Below are 20,175 nucleotides of genomic sequence, written 5' to 3'. Positions count from 1 at the left end.
CAGAGGCTCAACCACAGAGCTACCCAGGTGCCCCAAATGTATTCATCTTCTAATTGAAAGTTTGTACCGTTTAACCAACATTTCTCCATTTCTCTACCTCTCAGCCCCTGGTAACAACCATCATTCTCTCATTTCTGTGAATTTGGCTCTTTTAGATTCCACATATAAGTGATATATAGTATTTCTTTCTTGGACTTATTTCACTTAGCATAATGCTTTCAAGGTCCATCCACAATGTTGCAAAAGGCAAGATTTCTTTCTTTCTTATGTAATAATGTTGGATTGTATAAATGCCACATCTTCTTTACCCTATTACTGTGTAGATGGGTATTTAGGTGGTTTTTGTATCTCAGCTCTAATATTGCAATAAGTATGGGAGTCAGATACCTCCTTGAGGTCTTACTTTCATTTCCTTAGGATATATGTATATTCGGAAGTGGGGTTGCTGGATCATAATGTAGTTCTAAAGTTTTGAGGGGGTCTCCATGCTATTTTCCATGGTAGCTGCACCATTTAATGTTACCGTCATCAGTGCACAGGGATTTCTTCACATCCTCACCAACCCATCTCTCTTTTTTTTTTTTTTTTTTTAAGATTTTATTTATTTATTCATGAGAGCGAGAGACAGAGACACAGGCAGAGGGAGAAGCAGACTCCATGCAGGGAGCCTGGAATGGGACTTGATCTTGGGACTCCGGGATCATGACCTGAGCCAAAGGCAGATGCTCAACCCCTGAACCACCCAGGTGCTTCCCCATACCTATTTTTTTGATGACTGCCATAATTGGTGTGAGGCAATAGCTCATTGTGGTTTGATTTGCATTTCCCTGATGATGAATGATGTAGAGCATCTTTTCACATACCTGTTGCCATCTGGAGGTCTTTCTTGGAAAAGTACTCAGGGATTCTCATTTTTAGATTGTTGGGTTGTTATTGGGTTGCATGTGTTCTTCATATATTACCAAATAGATGATTAGCAGAAATTTTCTTTCATTCTGTAGGTTTTCTTTTCACTTTGCTGGCTGTTTCTCTGGCTGTGCAGCAGCTTAATTTGCTCATTTTTGTTTTGGCTGCTTGTGCTTTTGGTGTCCTATGAAAAAATTGCTGCCAAGACCAATGCTAAGGTGGTTTCACCCTGTGTTTTCTTCTAGGATTTTCATTGTTAAAATTCCTATGTGTAAGTCTTAAGCTATTTTGAGTTATTTTTTCTGAATGGTGTCAGATAAGGCTCCAGTTTTGTTTTTCTGCTCGTGGTTATCCACTTTCCCCAATACTGCTTATTTATGAGACTATCCTTCCTTTTTGAGTATTCTTTGGCTCTCTTATCAAATATTAGTTGACAGTGTATGTGGGAGTTTATTTCTGGGCTCTCTGTTCTGTTAGTATGTGTGCCTTTTTTTTTTTAAATTATTTATTTATGATAGTCACAGAGAGAGAGAGAGAGGCAGAGACACAGGCAGAGGGAGAAGCAGGCTCCATGCACCGGGAGCCCGATGTGGGATTCGATCCCGGGTCTCCAGGATCGCGCCCTGGGCCAAAGGCAGGTGCTAAACCACTGCGCCACCCAGGGATCCCCCCCCCCGCTTTTTTTTTTTTTTGACATCGCCATACTGTTTTGATTACTAAAGCTTTGTAGTATAGTTTGAAATCAAGAGGTGTGATACCTCCAAGTTTTTTTTTTTTTTTTCTTTTTATTTCCCCTCAGGATTGCTTTTCTCTTTCTGTGAAAAATGCCTTGGAGTTTTGATAGGGATTGCATTGAATCTGTAGATGGTTTAGGGTAGAATGGACATTTTTGACACTATTCTTCCAATCCATGAACAGAGGATATCTCCATTTATATATGTCGTCAATTTCTTTCATCAAAGTCTTAACAGTTTTCAGTGTTTAGATCTTTCACTTTCTTGGTTAAATTTATTTCTAGGCATTTTACTGTTTTTGCTGCTATTATGAATGGGATTTTCTTTATTTTTCTGGTGTTACTGCCTAGAAAACCAACTGGCTTCTGTATACTAGTATACTATCTTGTAAGTTTACTGAATTTGTTTAGACCTAACTTTTTTTGTTGTTGAGTTTTGAGGATTTTCTAGAAGATTAGATCATTTGCAGATAAACCCAATTTACTTCCTCCTTTCTGATTCAGATGCCTTTTATTCATCTTGCCTGATCCATCTGGCCAGGACTTCTCTTCTAATACCGTATTGAGTAAGAGTGTGAGAGTGGGCACCTTTGTCCTGTGCCTCGTCTCAGAGGAGAAGCCTTTCAGTGTCTCATCGTCGAGTAGGAGAACAGTGGGTTTATCATATATGCCTTTGTTATATTGACAAACATTCTTTCAACACCCAGTTTGAGGGTTTTTATTATGAAAAGATTTTGAATTTGGCAAATGCTTTTTCTGCATTTGTGGAGATGTTACGAATGTTACCCTTCATTCTGTTATTGTGGCATATCACCCTCATTGACTCATGTGTGTTGAGCTGCCTTTGCATCCCAGGGATGGCCCTCACTGAATCATGGTGTTTAATCCTCTTAATGTGCCATTGAATTAAGTTTACTGATGTTTTATTGATGATTTTTCCATCCGTATGCAGCCAGGGATATTGATCTGTAGTTTTCTGGTGGTCTTGGTCTGACTTTGGCATCTAGATAATCATACTGGCCTAGGAAAATGAGTTTGCAGTTCTCCTCAGGTTTTTGGGAGAGTTTGAGAAGAATTGGCATTAATTCTTTAAATGTTTGGAATTCACCAGTAAGGCCATTTTTGTTAACCTCTTTTAGCCTAGTTTTTGAGATAATTATTTTAAAGATTTTATTTATTCATTTTAGAGAATGGGCATGAGGAGGAGGAGGAGGGGTGGGAAGAGAGTGAGAGAAAATCTCAAGCAAACTCCACACCAATCAGAGCCAGACGCAGGGCTCAATCTCATGACCCTGCGATCATGACCTGAGCCGAAACCAAGAGTCGGACACTTAACTGACTGAGCCATCCAGGTGCCGCATGAGCTGATTTTTGTGTGTAGTGTTGTGATACACATTAGATACTCAAATATTGAATAAGGAGCGGATATTATAGAATATTTGAAGTACGTCATAGTTTTAAGTATGGAAATAACTACTAATATTCCATTGTAATGAGGTAATGGGACTCCCACAATCTTTTCCTTGGTTTTTATAAAGCACTGTATAGTTGAGTACAGTAAGCAATTAGAGTACATGTTTTCCCCTTACAAGTATTTGTGGGGTATGCATTTTATCCCATGTACTATATTGCTCTGGGGATTGCCCTGAGGAGTGAAATGAGATCCAGTCCCTACCCTCAAGGAGCTGTCCAACAGAACTCTGTGACGGGACAGTGTCCTGTTCTGAGCTGCCCCATAGGGGAGCCATGAACCATATGTGGTTCTGATCTTTTGTGATGTGGATGACACACCTGAAGATCTGAAGTTTTATTTGATTTTAATTACTTTAAATTCAAAGTCTCATTATCTAATGTCTGTTAGCACAAGTCTAGTGAGAGAAACCAGCAATTTTACAAATAAATGAAAAATTGCAACTTTGCTAAATGCTGAGTAGGAAATGTGATGTTATGGCCATATCATTGGGAAGAACACAGTTTAAGGGGTCAGGGAAGGCTATTCTTTGAAAGTGATGATGGAGGTAAGGTTTATAGAAAAGGCAGGACTGAAGTGGGTAATAAAGGGTGGGGTGGGTGAAAACCTTGTGGCAGAAAGAGCAAAGCAATTTCTGGCAACTTATATTTTTGAACAGTGAGTGTTTGAGACGTACACACAAAGTTAGTCCTTGAGAGACTTTGCCCATAGGTATTAATACTAATTTGTTGAGGCAAAAAGGTTTTGTGGGATGCTGGGGTCTACTTTTTCTCTTGATAACTTTGTACATTAATGTTTCAACTGGAAACTGTCAGAATTGTAGTTTCTGTGATTCGGCTAATGAAGAAGTAAGGACGTTCCCTGTTTTGCAGGGATGCTCAGTGCTTGAAGACTGCTGCGAAGAGCACATATAACATTCAGGTTGTACTTTGAATTTCTTGTTTCTAAGGAGAACAAGCACATGCCATTATTTGCCTTGGGACACCACTGCTATCCTTTTATCATCTTGTGAAAAGGCATTCTACTTCCAATCTCAGACTGGCAGTACTCTGGTTTTCCTTCCCAGGTTTTTGATCCTGAAATAACATACGCTAATTGAGCTATTTCTGTGGCTTTCTTTAGAGAAATGATGTTTGTTTATTTGTGTTTGTCTTAACATAGAAATAGAATAAGATGTGTAAACAAGATGTAAAAGCTGTAATGCCCAGAGTGAAACCTGAGAAGAGCACTTGGTTATCAGTGCTGTTGAGCTGTGATTCTAGAGGTCTGGCCCCAGGCTGGAGGCCGAGATGGGCAGAGCCAAGGCTTTAATTCTAGGAGTCTAAGCCACTTTCAGCAATCTGCTTCTGGACAAACAGGGAATACCCTGCAATTCAAATCCAGGTCCTCCTGTCTCATGGTCCTTTGGGATTACCTTCCTCTGCATGCACAGGGAGAAGGCCCCAGCCAGAGGGATCTGGGGGCCGTGGATGATGCCACAGCCATCTGCTAGGTGCTGTGACAGATGCTTCAAGTACAGACAAAGATGCACAGTTTCTGTCTCCAAGGTGCTTCTGGTCTGGGAGAGAGGTCAGTGCAGGGCACTGTTGTCCATGCCAGGGTCTGTGTGTGCTGATGGGGGAGCTGCCTGTCTTTGTCAGCAGAGTATGGAGGCAGCTGACAGGTGGAAGGTGTTCACTTCTCTTGAAGATGTCCAGAGTAGAGAAAGCTGCGCTTGAGGACACATGTCCAGGCCCTGCCTCCAGCAGCCATGGGTGTCCTTATCTTGGGCTGAGTGTACCCTGCTTCAATTTCACCCACTAACTGTCTTAGAGGACAAAGTCAGTAATGTCCTGATGGCAACAGAACTAGTCCGGGGTTTTAAAGTCCACCTTAGTTGGTCTCCTCTCTGGCCAGGGATTCAAGTGTTATCCCTTTCCAACAAAGGGGATTGTCATCAGCAGGCTCCAAGGTAGGACCTTACTGAAAATTGGCTCTTGAGGCACATTGTACCTCAGGTGTCGTGAGGAGGCCTTGCTATGCGTGGATTTCACACCTGCCCCTGGAGGGACAGACGGACTCTCTCGTACGGAGTGTGCCTTGTGTGCTGCATGGTGAACCACACCCTGGTCCCTTGGTTGTCTGTGGTGCCTGACTTTCAGAGGTGCTCCTTAATGAACATTTATGCAGGCCTATATCTGTTTTCTGAGGTCATGCCATCTTCTTTCTCAAATTTCCCATGCTTTTTTGAGTCTCTTCTTCCTCATTCTTTTGAGGCCTCTGGTTATTTGCAAATGTTAATAGCTCATTAACAACTTTCTTCGAAAATTAAACATGCGCTTACCAAATGACCCAGCCATTTACTCCTGGATGTTTAACTACGAGAAATGAAAGCGTATGTCCATTCAGTGACTTGTACGGAAGTGTTCAAAACAGCTTTATTTGTAAGAATCAGAAACTCGAAGTAACCTTTGAAGTAACCTTCGAAATAACTGAAGTTTATGAATAGGTGAATGGATAAACAAGTTGCTAGAGCCATTCAATAGAATTCTTTTCGATTGTGGATATGTGCAGAATGTTGGGATCAGTCCAAGATAAGTTTGCCGAGTGATAGAAACCTGACAGAAAAGGGTGTATCATGTGTACGATTCCATCTGAATTAACTTCTGGAAAATGCAAACTCCTCCATGGTGACAGCAGTGCTCACCTGGGGCTGGGAGGAGGCTTGGGGAAGACGGCAGTGGGGCGGGGGTGGGAGGGGTGGGGCACAGGATGCATGGGGAAGCTTGCAGCTGATGGGTATGTTTGTTGTCTCAGTCACACTGGTTGTTTTAAGAGTGTCACCTCCCCCAGTTGTACACTTTAAACTCCTGCAGGTTATTAAATTCCATCTCAGTAAGGATGTTAAAAGAACGAGCTCTGGTACTGGAGGAGGAGCAGAGCTGCAGACCGTCCTGGGGAGGGCATTCACAGGGAGCACAAATGTGGTCCTGGACACAGGTGGGTGGGAGATGGGCTGGTCCTCCCTTCTCCTCGAGGTGCTTCTCTGTTCCCCTTGGGGTTGGCTTCTCAGGGGGCAGAGGGCAGGGGAGCGGGTGGTAGTGACTCCTGAGGAGAGGGAAGACTGGGGATATGGGAGGTTGCTCAGTGGTGTGTGGTCATGTGTCTGAAGACAGCTTGTGTGGCACAGTGTGTGGTTCCCCCCCATCGACCTTAGGCTTAAGGTACCACTGTGGAGAAGGTGACAGGAGTGAGCCTGGAGGGGGGGGTCTCGTCAATGAGTTCACAGGAAGAACAGGCAGGGGAACGACGGGTGTTTTCCAGGGAGGGGTTGTAGGTGCAGACAGGGGGTCACCCTCTGTGGTCCAGCCAGCAGGCTTTGGCCTGCTGCATGTCTTGGTGCCACTGGCATGCAGTCCTCTCCATGTGTTTATGGATGGAAGCAGCTGCTGGTGCCCAGGGCAGAGACCTTGAGCTCAAAAAGCCTCAGATATTTTCCATCTGATCCTTCACAGAGGATGTCTCATGACCTTTGGTTGCCCATGGGATCTGAAGCTGGAGAAGGAAGATACAGACATGGGTGACTGACAGGTAGAGAAAATAGCACGGGAGTAGGTGGGAGTTTTCAGATCAGACCAGGTTTTAGAGTGGCAGTGTGGGAATATGTGAGTGTCACACAGGTAAACGGAAGGCACAGAGGGTAGGTCTGACCAAGGAGCTCATGTGTGTGGGCCTAGGCTAGCAAGCTGGGAGCCCCTCATGCACTCCGTGGGTAGTTATTAAGCATCCCCATACGTGAAGGTTCCTCAGACTCATGAAGGCACAGGCCTGGAGTGAGGCCTCCTCTCGGGATGGAGACGGAGCCTCCAGAGAGGGGGACCAGCGTCAGAGCAGGGCCGCTGTGGGTGTGAGGACAGCTTTGTCTGAGTGGTAGATGAAGGCCACTGCTACTCCATGAATTTTCTTTCCTTAAGCCTAGTCTAGACTTTCTGAGTGAATGAATCCCTGCTTTCTCTGTGGAAATTGAGGATAAGTATTGGCTAATTTCTGAGCCAAATGCTTCTACTCCTTTGGTTTTCTTGAGGATATTTTATGATAAGCAGATGGACTTTTTTTTTTTTTGTTTGGCACCCGTGGATTTTAAAAATAAATGAAAATGCATCTTCAGAATATATTCTACCTGGAATAGCATACTGACAAACCCCCACTGGGATATCATTGTCTTTCTTTGCTTTTGAAAATGTATTTTGTTCTAGTCACATCTTAATTCATGTAACTTGTCACAAGAGAAACTTACACTCAGCCTTAACCATTAGATTCTTTTGCAAATGTGCAAAAATGGGCACATTCCTTTAGTAGATCCACCGGTGGAGATGGATGCTAAGCTATTGTGAGACTCCTTATGATGGGCTTAGGTGTCTAGGTACGTGGTGTGCTGCACAACAGCCTGGCTGGTGAGGTTTCCTAGAAGCTCAAGTTGGGATAGAAATGTGTTGTCCCAGTTTTGCTGGGTCGTCATAAACCCAACAGCCCTGTGTCCTGGCTCCGCTTTGGATGAGCCGTGTGGTGTTACTAAGCTATGTTCTCAGACTCTTCAGCTTTATCTACAGAGTTGAGAAAAACAATGCTCCTTGCACAGGGAGTGAGGGACTGTTTGATGGTGTGTGCCGGGACCCAAGGCCATGCCCAGCACACGTGAACACTGCCACCGACCCCCCTCACCACAGCTGTTTGTTGTGACTGCTATTTCTTTCTGCCACTCGGGTCCCACTTTGAGCTGTCAACCCCTTAAGTTGTCACTGTGGTTGTGATACAGCTGAATTCAGGAGCATGTTATTTTAGCATACAAAATTGTATTTCTGAATTGCCCACAGAGATGCTCTTAATAGAAGAAGTGAGCACTATAAACAGTAACTATGAAATTCTCTCAGGCTCAATTTGATTCATTGTGATCCAGCAGACTCATTCCATTCTGAAATACCCTGAGAAATCCACTCCACTCTGGTCCTCCTACTAGGCTGCCTTCGTCTGTTTGTAACTTTTTTGGTCCTGTCTTCCCATTAATTGTCATTCCAATCTGTTCTGTGTTCTATTTGTGATGGCCTGTGTTGGCAGAAAAACTGCCCGAATGATGGAGCAGAATTTTCTCCCCTGCAGCCTAGCCCAGCTGGAGAGCTGCTCTTCCTGGGGCATGTGGGGGGGGGGGTGCGGGGGGGTTGGCGGGAGAGAGGGTTGCTCCGTCTCCTCCCTTACACCGGGTGCTGCTCCTCCTCTCCAGCTCCATCCTTGCCTGGGCTGCGGGCTTCTCCTCCAGCCTTCCAAAGGCTCCCATCTGCCTCCACTCCTATTTACCGGCTGTCTTTTTCATCTTCAGTTGGATTAGAGGGCAGAACAGTCTGTAAAGAAGTTGTAGAGAGACTTTGGTAATATTTTCTGAGCTAGAAGATTATAGGTTTTTGAGGTTTCTTTGAAGTTGAGGTCTGTGTCCAAAAAGGAGGCAAATTTCAGATGTAATTTTCAACTTTTTTTGCTAAGTACATGTCCTAGATCCTTCCAGTTTGAAGACATTGCAGATTTGTATTTTCATGGGTTCTCTTGAATTGGTTCCCATTTTTGAGCCAAGAAAACACAGGTTCAGAGGGTTGTATGATTTGCTCAGATTCTGTCAATGTGGTAGGAAGGATGACTGTGTAAAGGCCCCAGACCTATGTCTTCATAACATACAATTCAAAGGGAGATAACTCCCACCCCTGGCCTCTCCCCGCTAGAATTCGCAGATGAAATCTCATACAAAGACTGTGTGTGACCCTTCTGGTATCTTCTGTCTAGATCAAATACTGTTGATGGGATGCTTCCATCCTGTGGCTGGATTAGGGCCGCCCCTGGTCCTGCCAAAACCAGCTGGGTGGAGAAGGTGCAAGGAAAAGAGGAGAGCTTGGCTTTCCTGCACCCTCCCCTACAGTCCACGGCTCTGGACCACTTGCAGAAATGGAGACGTTAGTGTTATGTTAGTGTGAAGAAGGACTGGTATTGCCAGGGCAAAAAGGAATCTGTGTCCTTTGGGAGCCAGTGGCATTTGTGTAATTTGCTGATGATGGGAACTTTCCCCAGGGAAGAGCACACTATGCCGTGTCCCAGGCTGTGTGTGAATGTGTGATTTGGAGTGAGACTTACAGCATTTAAAATACTTCTGGGCATCCGGCCTTCACCAGGCAGAGGATGGCCTAGGGACTGAGAGACCATGGCCATAAGCACTGCGCCGCTCACAGGCTCCATCTGACCTCATGCGTAGGGCAGGTTGCTGACAGGTGTGGGTTAGGGTTTGCAGGGTCTGTGTTCATAATGCTAGTGCCCTTGCAGATGGGCCCCATAGTGTGGTAGAGAGCTTTTCTGATGGTGCCTGTGGTGCTGGGAGAGGGGGGTGAGGGGCTCCTTTAGCTCTAAGGGCTGTGGGCTAGGGCTTTGCATCGTGGGATTTCAGCTAACCAGGACTTGATGGTGGAGTACGACTTTGGGGTGATGGGATTTTTGGTAAATGTGGGGTGTAAATGGACTGTCACATTTGGCTCTAACTTAATTCATTGCCTTAATATTTACTGAGTGTTTATGACTTGCTAGAGACTGGGGGATACGTAGGGAAATGAGAATTCTGCCTCCAAGGAGTTTTAGTCCAGGAGGGAGTCTAAGACGTGCATACGTGCTCTAATAGCAAGAGCTGTTTTTGTCGAGCAGTTGCCAGGTTCCAGGCATTGTGACCGGCATTTCATATGTAGTAACTCATTCTTCTACACAATCGTGCAGTTTGTGTCCTAGTTGTTCTCATTTTAGAGATGAGGAATTTAAAGCTCAAAGAGGTTAAGTAACTTGGTATAGATTACTCAGCCTGCTGGTGTAGAAGCTTGTGGCCCCTCTGACTTGCTACCTGTGGCCCCGCTATGGGGCCCATCTTCCTGGATCTAGGAGTACATGCAGAGAGCATGGGCTGTGGGGTAGACAAGGTGTTGGGCTCCGAGGAAAAGTCCTTGCTTTCAGCCATAGTGACTAGGGGGACACATTGTGGAAGAGGCAGCATTTGAGCTGAGAATCTGGGACATTGGGATACGCAGAGATGGATGTCAGAAGGAGGAGAATTGGAAACAAAGATGAAGAAACATGGGGCAGAGTAGGGGGTGACAAGGAATATATTTTGGCAGGGTGCAATCTCTTTATTTCTTAAATAATAAAACGACTGTTAAATAACTCTAATTCAGCTGGGGTCTTGTTGGCTAATTGGGAACTCACTTCCAGTAATAGATATTTAAGACATCTGTCATCTCAGGCCTCTCAATTCAAATAGACTTGTTTGCAAATCGAACTGTGTCCCAGAAAATAGAGCTAGGCACACTACGATGTGAATCCTGACACAATCTTTTGTTTTAAAAATAAGTTAAAAAGTTTTTGAAAAAAAATTTGTGTTTTTAAACCGTTTTATTGTGAAATTAGAAACAGTCTGGAAGTGGATGGGGGGATGGGTGAAATATGTGAAGGGAATCAAGGGTCCATGTATCTTGGGTCCTGAGGAATGTAGAGAATTTTTGAATCCCCATATTGTACACCTGGAACTAATAATACTGTATGCTAATTACACTGGAACTAAAAAAATAAAAAATGAAAATGATTTTGAAAATGATATAAAACATAGTTTGGTGAGTTGTACAAGGTAATGCTGTTCAAGCTATCACCTGAATCAAAGCTAGAGCATCACTGGCTGAGTATCCTCTCACATGCCCCATCTTCACCCCCAACAGAAGCACTATCCTGAGTGTTTAGTAATTTAGTAAACTAGATAGAGTGGTTTATTCTTGCCCAAATTTTAGTTTCTCTTAATGTACAAGTATTCCCATTCTTTCCTTGTAATTTGTGGAAGAACTGGGAACATCTGACCCAAAGAGCTTTCCATAGCATGGGTTTTGTTGCTTGCACACTTGTGGGTGGGGCTTAACCTGTCCTTCTGTCCCCTGCGCTTCCTGAAAATGGTAGCTGGATCCAGAAGCTTGATCAGGTTCATCTCTGATCCTTCTGGCAAGTCCAGTGGTGGTCTTGTGCTTTTACATCAAGAGACCGGGACTGTCTGTTTCTCTTTTTGTGATACTAGAACTTGCTCACTCTCATTGCCTCAGTCAGTGGTTCTCAACCAGGGACAGTTTTGCCCCCACCTTTCCAAGGGACATTTGACAGTTTGTGGCTATTACCACTTGAGAGGAGGTTGCTATTGGTACCTTGTGAGTAGAGCCCAGATGCAGATGAACATCTTGTATGTACAGCACAGACCCCAACGTAAAGATTGTTCAGCCCTGCATCTCAGGTAGTGTTGAGGTCGATAAATCCTGGGCTAAGGGTTGTAAAATAGCATGCCAATTTTATCACTTCTTTTTCATTTTGTTAGAATACTTTTATAAAGATGTATGTTGCCTCATCATTTGTATTGAGCCTGTGCAGTGCATATAAGAAATGGAGTTTTAAATGCTTGATTCTTTTGTATACCAGTTTTCAGGAAAATGAGTAGATTCTTATCCTCCCCAGCTGGCTGTTTACTTTTTGAAAAAAATTATTATGAACACATGGATTAAAAAGGGATTTAAATTGGACCTATTAACTATGGATTTAAACCTAGTTGAAGAGCGTCAATTAGCTGCAATCACTATCTTCAAGTCTAAACTGTCTCTTCTGTAGCTGTGGGAGCCCCTCTAGTTGGGTGCAGAGGCCTTTGACACCAGCCCAGTCTTGGTCCATTTCCTTACGTGCTGGTGTAATGAGATGTTCCAGGCTCATCTGTCCATTTCCTGCCACTGACTTAACATCTTCGGTTTCTTTGGGAAGCCCTGGTTTCTTTTCACCGAAAGAGCAAGTGATAACTCAGGACTATGGTCTGATCATCAGTGATGATGTGTTGATCATTGTTTCTCAGTCTTTTTTGGGGACTGAGCTAGTTACAGATACACATGTAAGATTGTCTGGTTTCTGTTCTAAACTGATGCCTGAATTCAAGTTCAGGAATACAGATTTTAAAATACCCTATATTATCTGTGTGCTAACATCTTAAAATTTTACTCTTCTAGATGGAATCAGTGTGAGTGGCTTTCCACTGTGCAGCCCCTTCCGACAGGTCGTTAGGCCTCGAGTGGAGAGCAAGCCCGTGAACCCACCTGAAGGCAGCAAACCAGGCGACCCCAGCCATGTGAAGGTGAGTCTGTCCTGCGCAGATGCCGTCTGCTCGGTGGCTTGGCGTTCTCGGTTTCTGCCATGCCTTTGGAGATGAAATGTTGGGTGTCTTTCGGAAAGGAAAGGAAGCCTGTGTTTGATACCAGAATCGTGTTTGGGGAGAGCTGGTTTCTCAGTAATTTTCATTCTGTGGAATGTTTTGGAAAGCAGTTATAATGATGCGTGTTTGATTGTGTTGGTACTAATCTCTATTCTGTGAAATACTGGGAATTTGGGGATTGAGTCAAGGAGTGCAACGATTCAAGTAGGAGATTTCCTACTTTTTTCCTGTTCATTTGAAAAATGTATTTATTGCCTAATCATTCTCAGTTCAGGTATTTATCCCATAGACTTAAGCTTTTGGCAGTTCCTTCCACTAATTGGTTTCTACACACTGAGGAAGACAAAATAAGCATTCAACATCCATGCAGAGATACCCCTTAGGGCTTCTGGAGGAGTAGAGATCACTGTTTCTGAGGAGCATAGGAGACATCTGAACTAGAGTTTGAAGCTCTGGGGGGACTTCAGCATTTGCAGGCAGCAAGGTCACCGGGACGACTTGTCAAGTAAGCATGTGTTCGGGTCCAGCCATGTGGGGTACTGCATACAGTCGTGATGCCAGCATTTCAGAGGGGCAGTGACTGATGAGACACATCAGGAGAACTTGGTTAAGCTGGTTGTGAGTCTGGTATGGTGAATCTTGAGCATGGATGCTGCCTGAAGTGAGGTCAGGGCAGAAAGGAAATAAAGCTGCTTTTTCTTGACTAAGGTCCTGTCAGTGGATGGAAGTTACAAGGAGTCAGGTTTCATTTATTTATTTTTATTTTTTATTTTTTTTAGATTTTATTTATTCATGAGAGAGAGAGAGAGAGAGAGAGAGAGACAGGCAGGCAGAGGGAAAAGCAGGCTCCATGCAGGGAGCCCGATGTGGGACTCGATCCCGGGACCCCAGGATCAGGCTCTGGGCTGAAGGCGGTGCTAAACTGCTGAGCCACCCAGGCTGCTCAGGAGTCAGGTTTTAGGGGAGAGTCCTCTCTGTTGGTGGCCTTGTGGTGGAGAGGTGGTTGGTATAGCTGGGAGCTGTCCAGCACCGGAGTGTTCACACCGTAGCTTGATTGCTGGGTGTCAGGGCTCCTCTGTGAGCCAAGGGGACTGGGATGTGGGAAGATACTTCCCAGCAGAGGAAGGAAGGCATGGAGGCGTGAAACATGACGCAGGTGTGGAACCACAAAGCCGTGGATTTGTGGCACAGAGTGATGGAGAAGCTGGAGCACTGATGTCCTCATGGGCCCTTTGGTGTGACATCCCCTGTGACCTCCTGATAGCCAACCCTGGACTGTTAGTGATTTTCCTGCCTAGGTGCTTCAGCACCATAACCTCCCTCTGCAATTCAGCTTCCATGTGGCCATGTGGCCTTCCCCATGGATACTCTTGGAGTTGGAGGCACAGCTTTGAAATCCGTGAGGTCATTATTCAGTATGTTGAGTAATGGTGGCTGTGGCATCAGTTGTGTTTTCTTGAATCGAGTGGTGCAAGGCTGAATGCATTGCATTTCTTGGATGATGATAAATGTATGTAGATGAGTATACATGTGTTGAAATGTAGTTACCATCTGCTGAGTACGTCCTGAATGTCAGGCACTTACATACGAATTGTCCTTTTACATCCTCATGACAACTTTATGAGTTGATAGTCTTCTCCAAAGGGAGGGCTGTGGCCCTCAGTTGACAGGACACAACCCGCCACTCCAGTCCCTACCCATTGTACTGTGACACCTTTTTTGCCTGTACTTTGTCCTGAATTTTACTTGTGAACAGTCCAATGCCTCTTTTTAGAAATTTTAATTCCAGTGTATTTAACATACTGTGTTATATTAGTTTCAAGTGTATAATATAGTGGTTCAGCAATTCTGTAATTAGTCTGTGCTCGTCATGACAAGGGTACTCTTAATCCCCACCACCTATTTACCCCATGTCCCCTCACCCCACCCCATCACCTGCCCTCTGGTAACTACCAGTGTGTTCGCTGTGGCTATGAGTCTGTTTCTTGGTTTGCCTCTCTTTCTTTCTTTCTTTCTTTTTTTTTTTTTACTTTGCTCATTTGTTTCTTAAATTCTGCATATGAGTGAAATCATAAAGTATTTATCTTTTTCTGACTTATTTCACTTAGCATAATATCCTCCAGTTCCATCCATGTTGTTGAAAATGACAAGATTTCATTCTTCCTTTATGGTTGAGTAACATTCCATTACGTAGACATATACCTCTTTATCTGTTCATCATGGTTGGACATTTGGGCAGTTTCCATAGTTTGGCTATTGTAGATAATGCTGCTGTATGTATCCTTTTGGGGTGCATGTATCCCTTTGAATTAGTGCTTTTGTAGTTTTTGGGTAAATACCCAGTGTGAGTTGCTGGATTGCAGGGTAGTTCTATTTTTAACTTTCTGAGCAATCTCCACACTGTTCTCCAGAATGGCTGCATCAGTTTGCATTCCTGCCAGCAGGGCACGAGGGTTCCCCTTTCTCCACATCCTCTCCAACACCTGTTGTTTCTCGTGTTGTTGACTTTAGCCATTCTGACAGGTGTGAGATGGTATCTCCTGGCAGTTTTGATTTGTATTTCCCTGATGATGAATAACATTAAACATCTTTTCATGTATCTGTTGGCCATCTGGATGTCTTCTTTGGAAGAATGTCTGTTCATGTCTCCTACCCATTTTTAATTGGGTTGTTTTCGGAGGGATATTGAGTTATATAAGCTCTTTATATGTTTTGGGTAGCCCAATTCCTCTTTATCCCGCATCCAGGCCCTTAGGATGTAACAGCCCTCCTCCCCCCTGAACGTGGGAGTTCAGTTTCCCTGTGTCAGCACTTTCCAGGTACCCATCACCCACTTCTGAAAACTTCTGCCACTTTCCTCAGAGAGCCTGGGGACCCTCCTCAACTGGTTTCTTATCAAGGAAACTGGAAGGAAAATAACTAACATTTGTGAAGCATGTTCTATAGGCCAGGAACTGTGCTTTACATTCACCTGTGTATACACCCTGGGCAAACACCCTACTAGGTGAGTAGGGAAACTGAGGTGGAGGGAGGTCATGTGACTTGCCCAAGGTCACAGGATTAGCAGATGGTGGATTAAATGTCAGAAACCACGTTCCTTCTACTGACCTTACCCTGGGGTTGGACCCTGAGTAGGACAGGCACCATGTGTGGAGTCCAAGGAGGGCACTGAGGTGACAGGCATGTAGCGCAGGCAGAGGGGAAGGGGTGCATGGGAACATTCCTGGGCATGGGAGAGCACCTTGCTTGTCAGAGGCCTGGTGGTGCTGGGAGCTGTAAACCTAGGAAAGGACACAGTTTTTCCTGGTTGTGGAGGGAAGTCTTCCATGCTGTGGTGTCGTCCTCCTAGGGAGTGGCACAGGACCCGTGCTGGGTGGGAAGCACCCATGCTGGGGGTGGGGGGCACCTGCCACCTGGGCTTCCTAGTCTGCTGCACCTCTTCCCCAGTTCTCCTTGAAGCAGGAATAATGTGACCTCATTGGAAATGTGCTAAACCTGTAAAATTATCACCAAAGAATGGTGTAGTCATGGAAACAAGTAATTCAGTGAAAGCAGCTTCTAGGGAGCCCCTCCAGAAGTGGGAAGAGACACTGTGTGTTTCTTGAGATTTCCCAGAAAGGTTGCTTCCCCTGCTCTGTCAGCCCCGATCATGTCTGTCCGTGTTGGTGACTGGTTTTGCGCACACCTTGTGAAGGATTTCTAGGGTTGAGAAAAGACGTGTGTGAAATGTCTGCATGTTGGAGATAATATTCCTGTAAGCCAGGCTCTACATGTGGCCTCTGTTGACCCTCAAATCCCCATCTGTGAAATGGAATCATCCACCTTAGAGGCTTAACTCATGTAAGAGCTTGGCAGGGGGGATAAAGCTGGAGCAAATCAGGAAATAATAACAGACTTTATTCTTCTATGTTAAAAGAAAAGGAAGATTTGGTTAAATGAGTCCTGCTAGTTGAAAGGGAGCAGCCTGGGATGGGCAGGGGACAGAGTTACTGATGCTGCAGCCGTCCCTTATAACGTGTGCTCTGGCTGCTAAAAGTGCCCGTCCCTCCACCTCCAGCATTACTCTGTAAACACCTCATGCTGCTGAGGGTCTGCTGGAAAACATTTTGGAAGTCCCAACCAAACCAAGGTCTACAAGAAGGTGGGTGATTGGGCCTGCTTTTGGGCTCTCTGCAAATCTGGTTCCTGGGAGCTTGTTGGTACATGCCTGTGCTGGTCAACAACAGCTTGTCTTTAGAAATCCCAGAGAACAGGCAGACTGGCTACAGCCACACTAGTGGCAGCTTCACCGTGGGCGACTCCCTTGGGAGCCGAGTATCATGCTGGCTGCTTTCTGTGCAAGCTTGGGTTTGAGCTAGAAGGCTGGTGCTCATGTGCCCTCTCTTCCTATGTTCTCTCCACTGCTGACACCCTACCCAACCCATCCCAGGTCCCAATCGTGCACTCAGAACACCCGAGCCTTGGTCTCCTACCTGCAATTTGGGGAGAAGAATCTGTTTTCCTGCTTGGTTGTTGGTGAAGAGCTGTTGGAGTACTACTCAGGCAGCTGGGGGAAGAGGAAACAATGCTGGGGCTTGCCTGCATTGGGGGGTGGAAATGTATGCTGAAGGCTCATCCAGGTCCTTCCTGGTTAGGGAGCAGCAGAGCCCCCCCCAGCCTGGATCCTGCCCATCTCTACTGCACCAGCCTGTGTTCTGTTGTGTGGACTTGCCAGGCTTGGCCCCACCTCCCAGCTTCACCTGTTCCCTCCCCTGCACACGCTGCAGGCCACAACCTCTGCAGAGACTCTGCTCTGTTGTCGTGCCACACACTTGCTATCGTGTTGCCTTCATGCTCCTTGGGATCCCACCATTTCTCTGTTGAATGTGTTCACTATTTCACCAAAATGTCTACTCTGCCAGAGCAGGGGCTTTCCTCCTTCTGTTCTCCTGTCTCCAGGCCTACAAGAGTGCCTGGCACATAGCAAGTGTTCTAGAAGTAGTTGTTGAGTAAACTAATGCACAAACATGTATTTTGACCATTTTGGGGAAGGCACTTCCTGGGTGAGTGGAGTGAGTATGCAGTTGGAGGAGGCCAGATGCAGTTTGGTTCCCCCATCTTCCATGGGAGGCCCCTCTGGAGTGGAAATGAACACAGGAGCCATGGGAGGCTGTCCTTGTGGAGCTTCGATGGTACTGGGTGTGCACATCTGGATCCCTAGCCCCCTGGGCCCAGGGCCTTGATGTCTCGGCAGCACGTGGCTGGCTGTGATCTCTTGCTACTCCCACCTCTGAGGTATTTTTTTGTCTTTTGGTTCTGTGGTTCTGTTTCTCTGGGGAGCTGGGACTGATAAAGCTGGGCCACAAAACAAATCTCGATCTAAAAAGATCATTTTGGAAAGTATGTTCTCTGACAATAATGAACTTAGAATCCAATAACTAAATCTTTGAGGATTTTTCAAACATTTGGAAACAAAATGACACAACGAACCCATGAGCCAAAGAAGAGAAAATAAAAATAGTATTTTGACACATGAAAGCACAAGTAGTGTCTGTGGGCTGCTGCTAATGCAGTGTTTTCTAGGGCACATGCATTGGAGGAGGATGGTCTCAGTCAAAAGACCCCCATTTCAACGTCAAGAAAGTAGGAAAAATGGAAACTAAGCTAACCATAGTCAAGGAAATAAAGATCAGAGCACAAAACCATGAAGTCAGAAGCAAAGCCCCAAAAGAGACAAGGAAACGAAAAGCTTGTTCTTTGAGAAAAATGAATGAAAATTACTAACTTGATGCCAGCTTGATGGGAGAGAAAGACATGATAGAAGATAGGAGCAGAGGAGGTGACATCACTATACAGACTCCAACCGGGGGGGGGGGGGTGGAAGATAAAAAGTTGTTGTGAGCAACTTGATGCCTCTGAATCTGAACACTGAGATGAATTAGACCCAATCATTGGAAGACCCAACACAGCAGAGCTTACAGACAGGGCTGTTCTCAGTATTTGTTTCTGTGTCCAATAAAGGAATAGAATTTTTGGCCAAAACCTTTGCCACAGAGCAAATCTAGGCCCAGATGGTTTCACTCCTGCATCTCACCAAGCGTTAAAGGAGGATTAAAAGGAATTTTACATAAACTCATCTTTCAGGGAGCTTGAAGGTGGGAATACTCCTGATCCATTCTGCGAGGTCAGCAGTGCCCTGGTAGCAAAGGCAGACAGAGAGTTGATGAAAACAGCAGCGAAGGCTCCTGAGCACAGATGTAAATGTTTTAAGTTACATGCTAGCATATTCAATTCATCAGAATGTAAAATACCGATGAATAGGGTTTATCTGAGGAATGTGAAGTTGGTTTAACACTAGAAAGCCAACAAATGTAGTTCTTCATATCAACAAACCAAAAAAGGAAAACTATGCAAGCATCTTAATGGAGAAGCAGCATCTGACAAGGTACAGTGTCGGTTTCCGATAAAAGTCTCAGCAAACTAGAAATAGAAGGGCACTTCCTCAGCCTGAGCAGGTGCACGTATGGAACCCCTTCACCTCCCTCTGTGCTTAGAGGTGATGCTGATGGTGCATTCCCCGGAGGGCAGCTGTGCCTCCTCACACCGCTCCTTGCTCCATGTCTTTGTTTCTGGGCATGTACCCAAACATCTTTGAGGGCCACGCTTTGCTGTTAACTTTTCTGTCCAGCCTTCCCACAGGTAGAGCCAGGCACTCCCTCCCTGTCCCCACCTGCTGCCACCTTTATTGTCATTCGGTGTTTATTTCTCCAAGTTCCTGTAACTATAAGCTCCCCATGGCTGCAGGGTGGTCCCTGCCACCTGGCACAGTGTTCAGCCTTTAGTAAATTTCTCTTGATCCAAATAGTCTAGGTTACTAGTTCAAATATTCCCTCTCCATGGGAATTCTGTTTTCTCTGAAGCGATTTTCATTGTGTCATAAAGCAGGACTGTAAAGTTAATTTCTTCTCAGTCATAGTAAGGTTTAACTTTGGGATTCTTCAGAATCCCAAAACATTCAGGTGATACCTTACATCATATTAAATATTTTGTATTGTTTAGCTTTTATAATAAAGAACCATAAACTATCTAAAGAACTGTGGGATGTTCATAAAGTTCTCCCTGTGCTCTTATATTTTAGTAATTGTGTTTATAAGTGGACTGATTGGAAGGATCTGCTTAAGAAACTTATTTTTTTTAACTTGAGTACATTTGCTATGTTATGCAAACAGCATATTTTTCTCAAGCAGTTTTATAGGTGAGGAAGGATTCCATGAACCTTTTGGGGCTCGAGGGCAGCAGAATTAAAGCTCCCTTCATCTAGCAGGAGAAAGCGTATTAGGCCATTGGTTTGTGGTCATGGACTCGCTCAAGGACCGCAGGCATGGAGCGTGCGGGCCTGAGTGTCTTGGGATGTGACGCTGGGGAGATTTAGCACTTTGAGCGGTATTTACAGATTACTTCCTTCATGCTCCCAACCTCACAGTATGCAAGTGGAAATCTCTGACCAGCTCTGGAAGATTAAGTAACATGCCCCAGGGCAAGTAGTTACACAGTAGAAGTTAAAATTCAAAGCCCGATATGTCTGAATCCAGAGCTTGGTCTATTTCTACAATATCATACTGCCTCTCTGTATAATTTCTAAGTCTCTGAACTTATTATGGAGCACAAAACATTCTTTATTGATTTAAGCTATATTTATAGAGCAGTGAGTATAAGCTTTTTGCCTATCTGACCTTCCATTTCAATCTATAAAAATGTGGATAATAAGACTTCCTCCTGGGCTGTTGTAAGGAGGTAAGTGCCTGC

The 20,175-nt window shown here is 44.9% G+C and overlaps 1 protein-coding gene across 7 annotated transcripts in view; it reads left to right on the top strand.

Moving 5' to 3' along the window:
• The window catches only part of TRAPPC9 (trafficking protein particle complex subunit 9), a 547,275-nt gene that overhangs the window by 162,525 nt on the left and 364,575 nt on the right, over window positions 1-20,175 (top strand). For all 7 annotated transcript variants that reach the window (XM_077847376.1, XM_077847380.1, XM_077847375.1 and 4 more), the window contains one exon: window positions 12,188-12,312. In XM_077847376.1, the coding sequence (XP_077703502.1) occupies window positions 12,188-12,312 (125 nt within the window). The remainder of the gene's footprint in view (window positions 1-12,187; window positions 12,313-20,175) is intronic.

The sequence above is a fragment of the Canis aureus genome, chromosome 14, assembly GCF_053574225.1.
Source record: "Canis aureus isolate CA01 chromosome 14, VMU_Caureus_v.1.0, whole genome shotgun sequence".
Lineage (NCBI taxonomy): Eukaryota > Metazoa > Chordata > Mammalia > Carnivora > Canidae > Canis > Canis aureus.
Note: the sequence above shows the minus strand (reverse complement) of the source record. Positions and strands in the feature narration are given on the sequence as shown.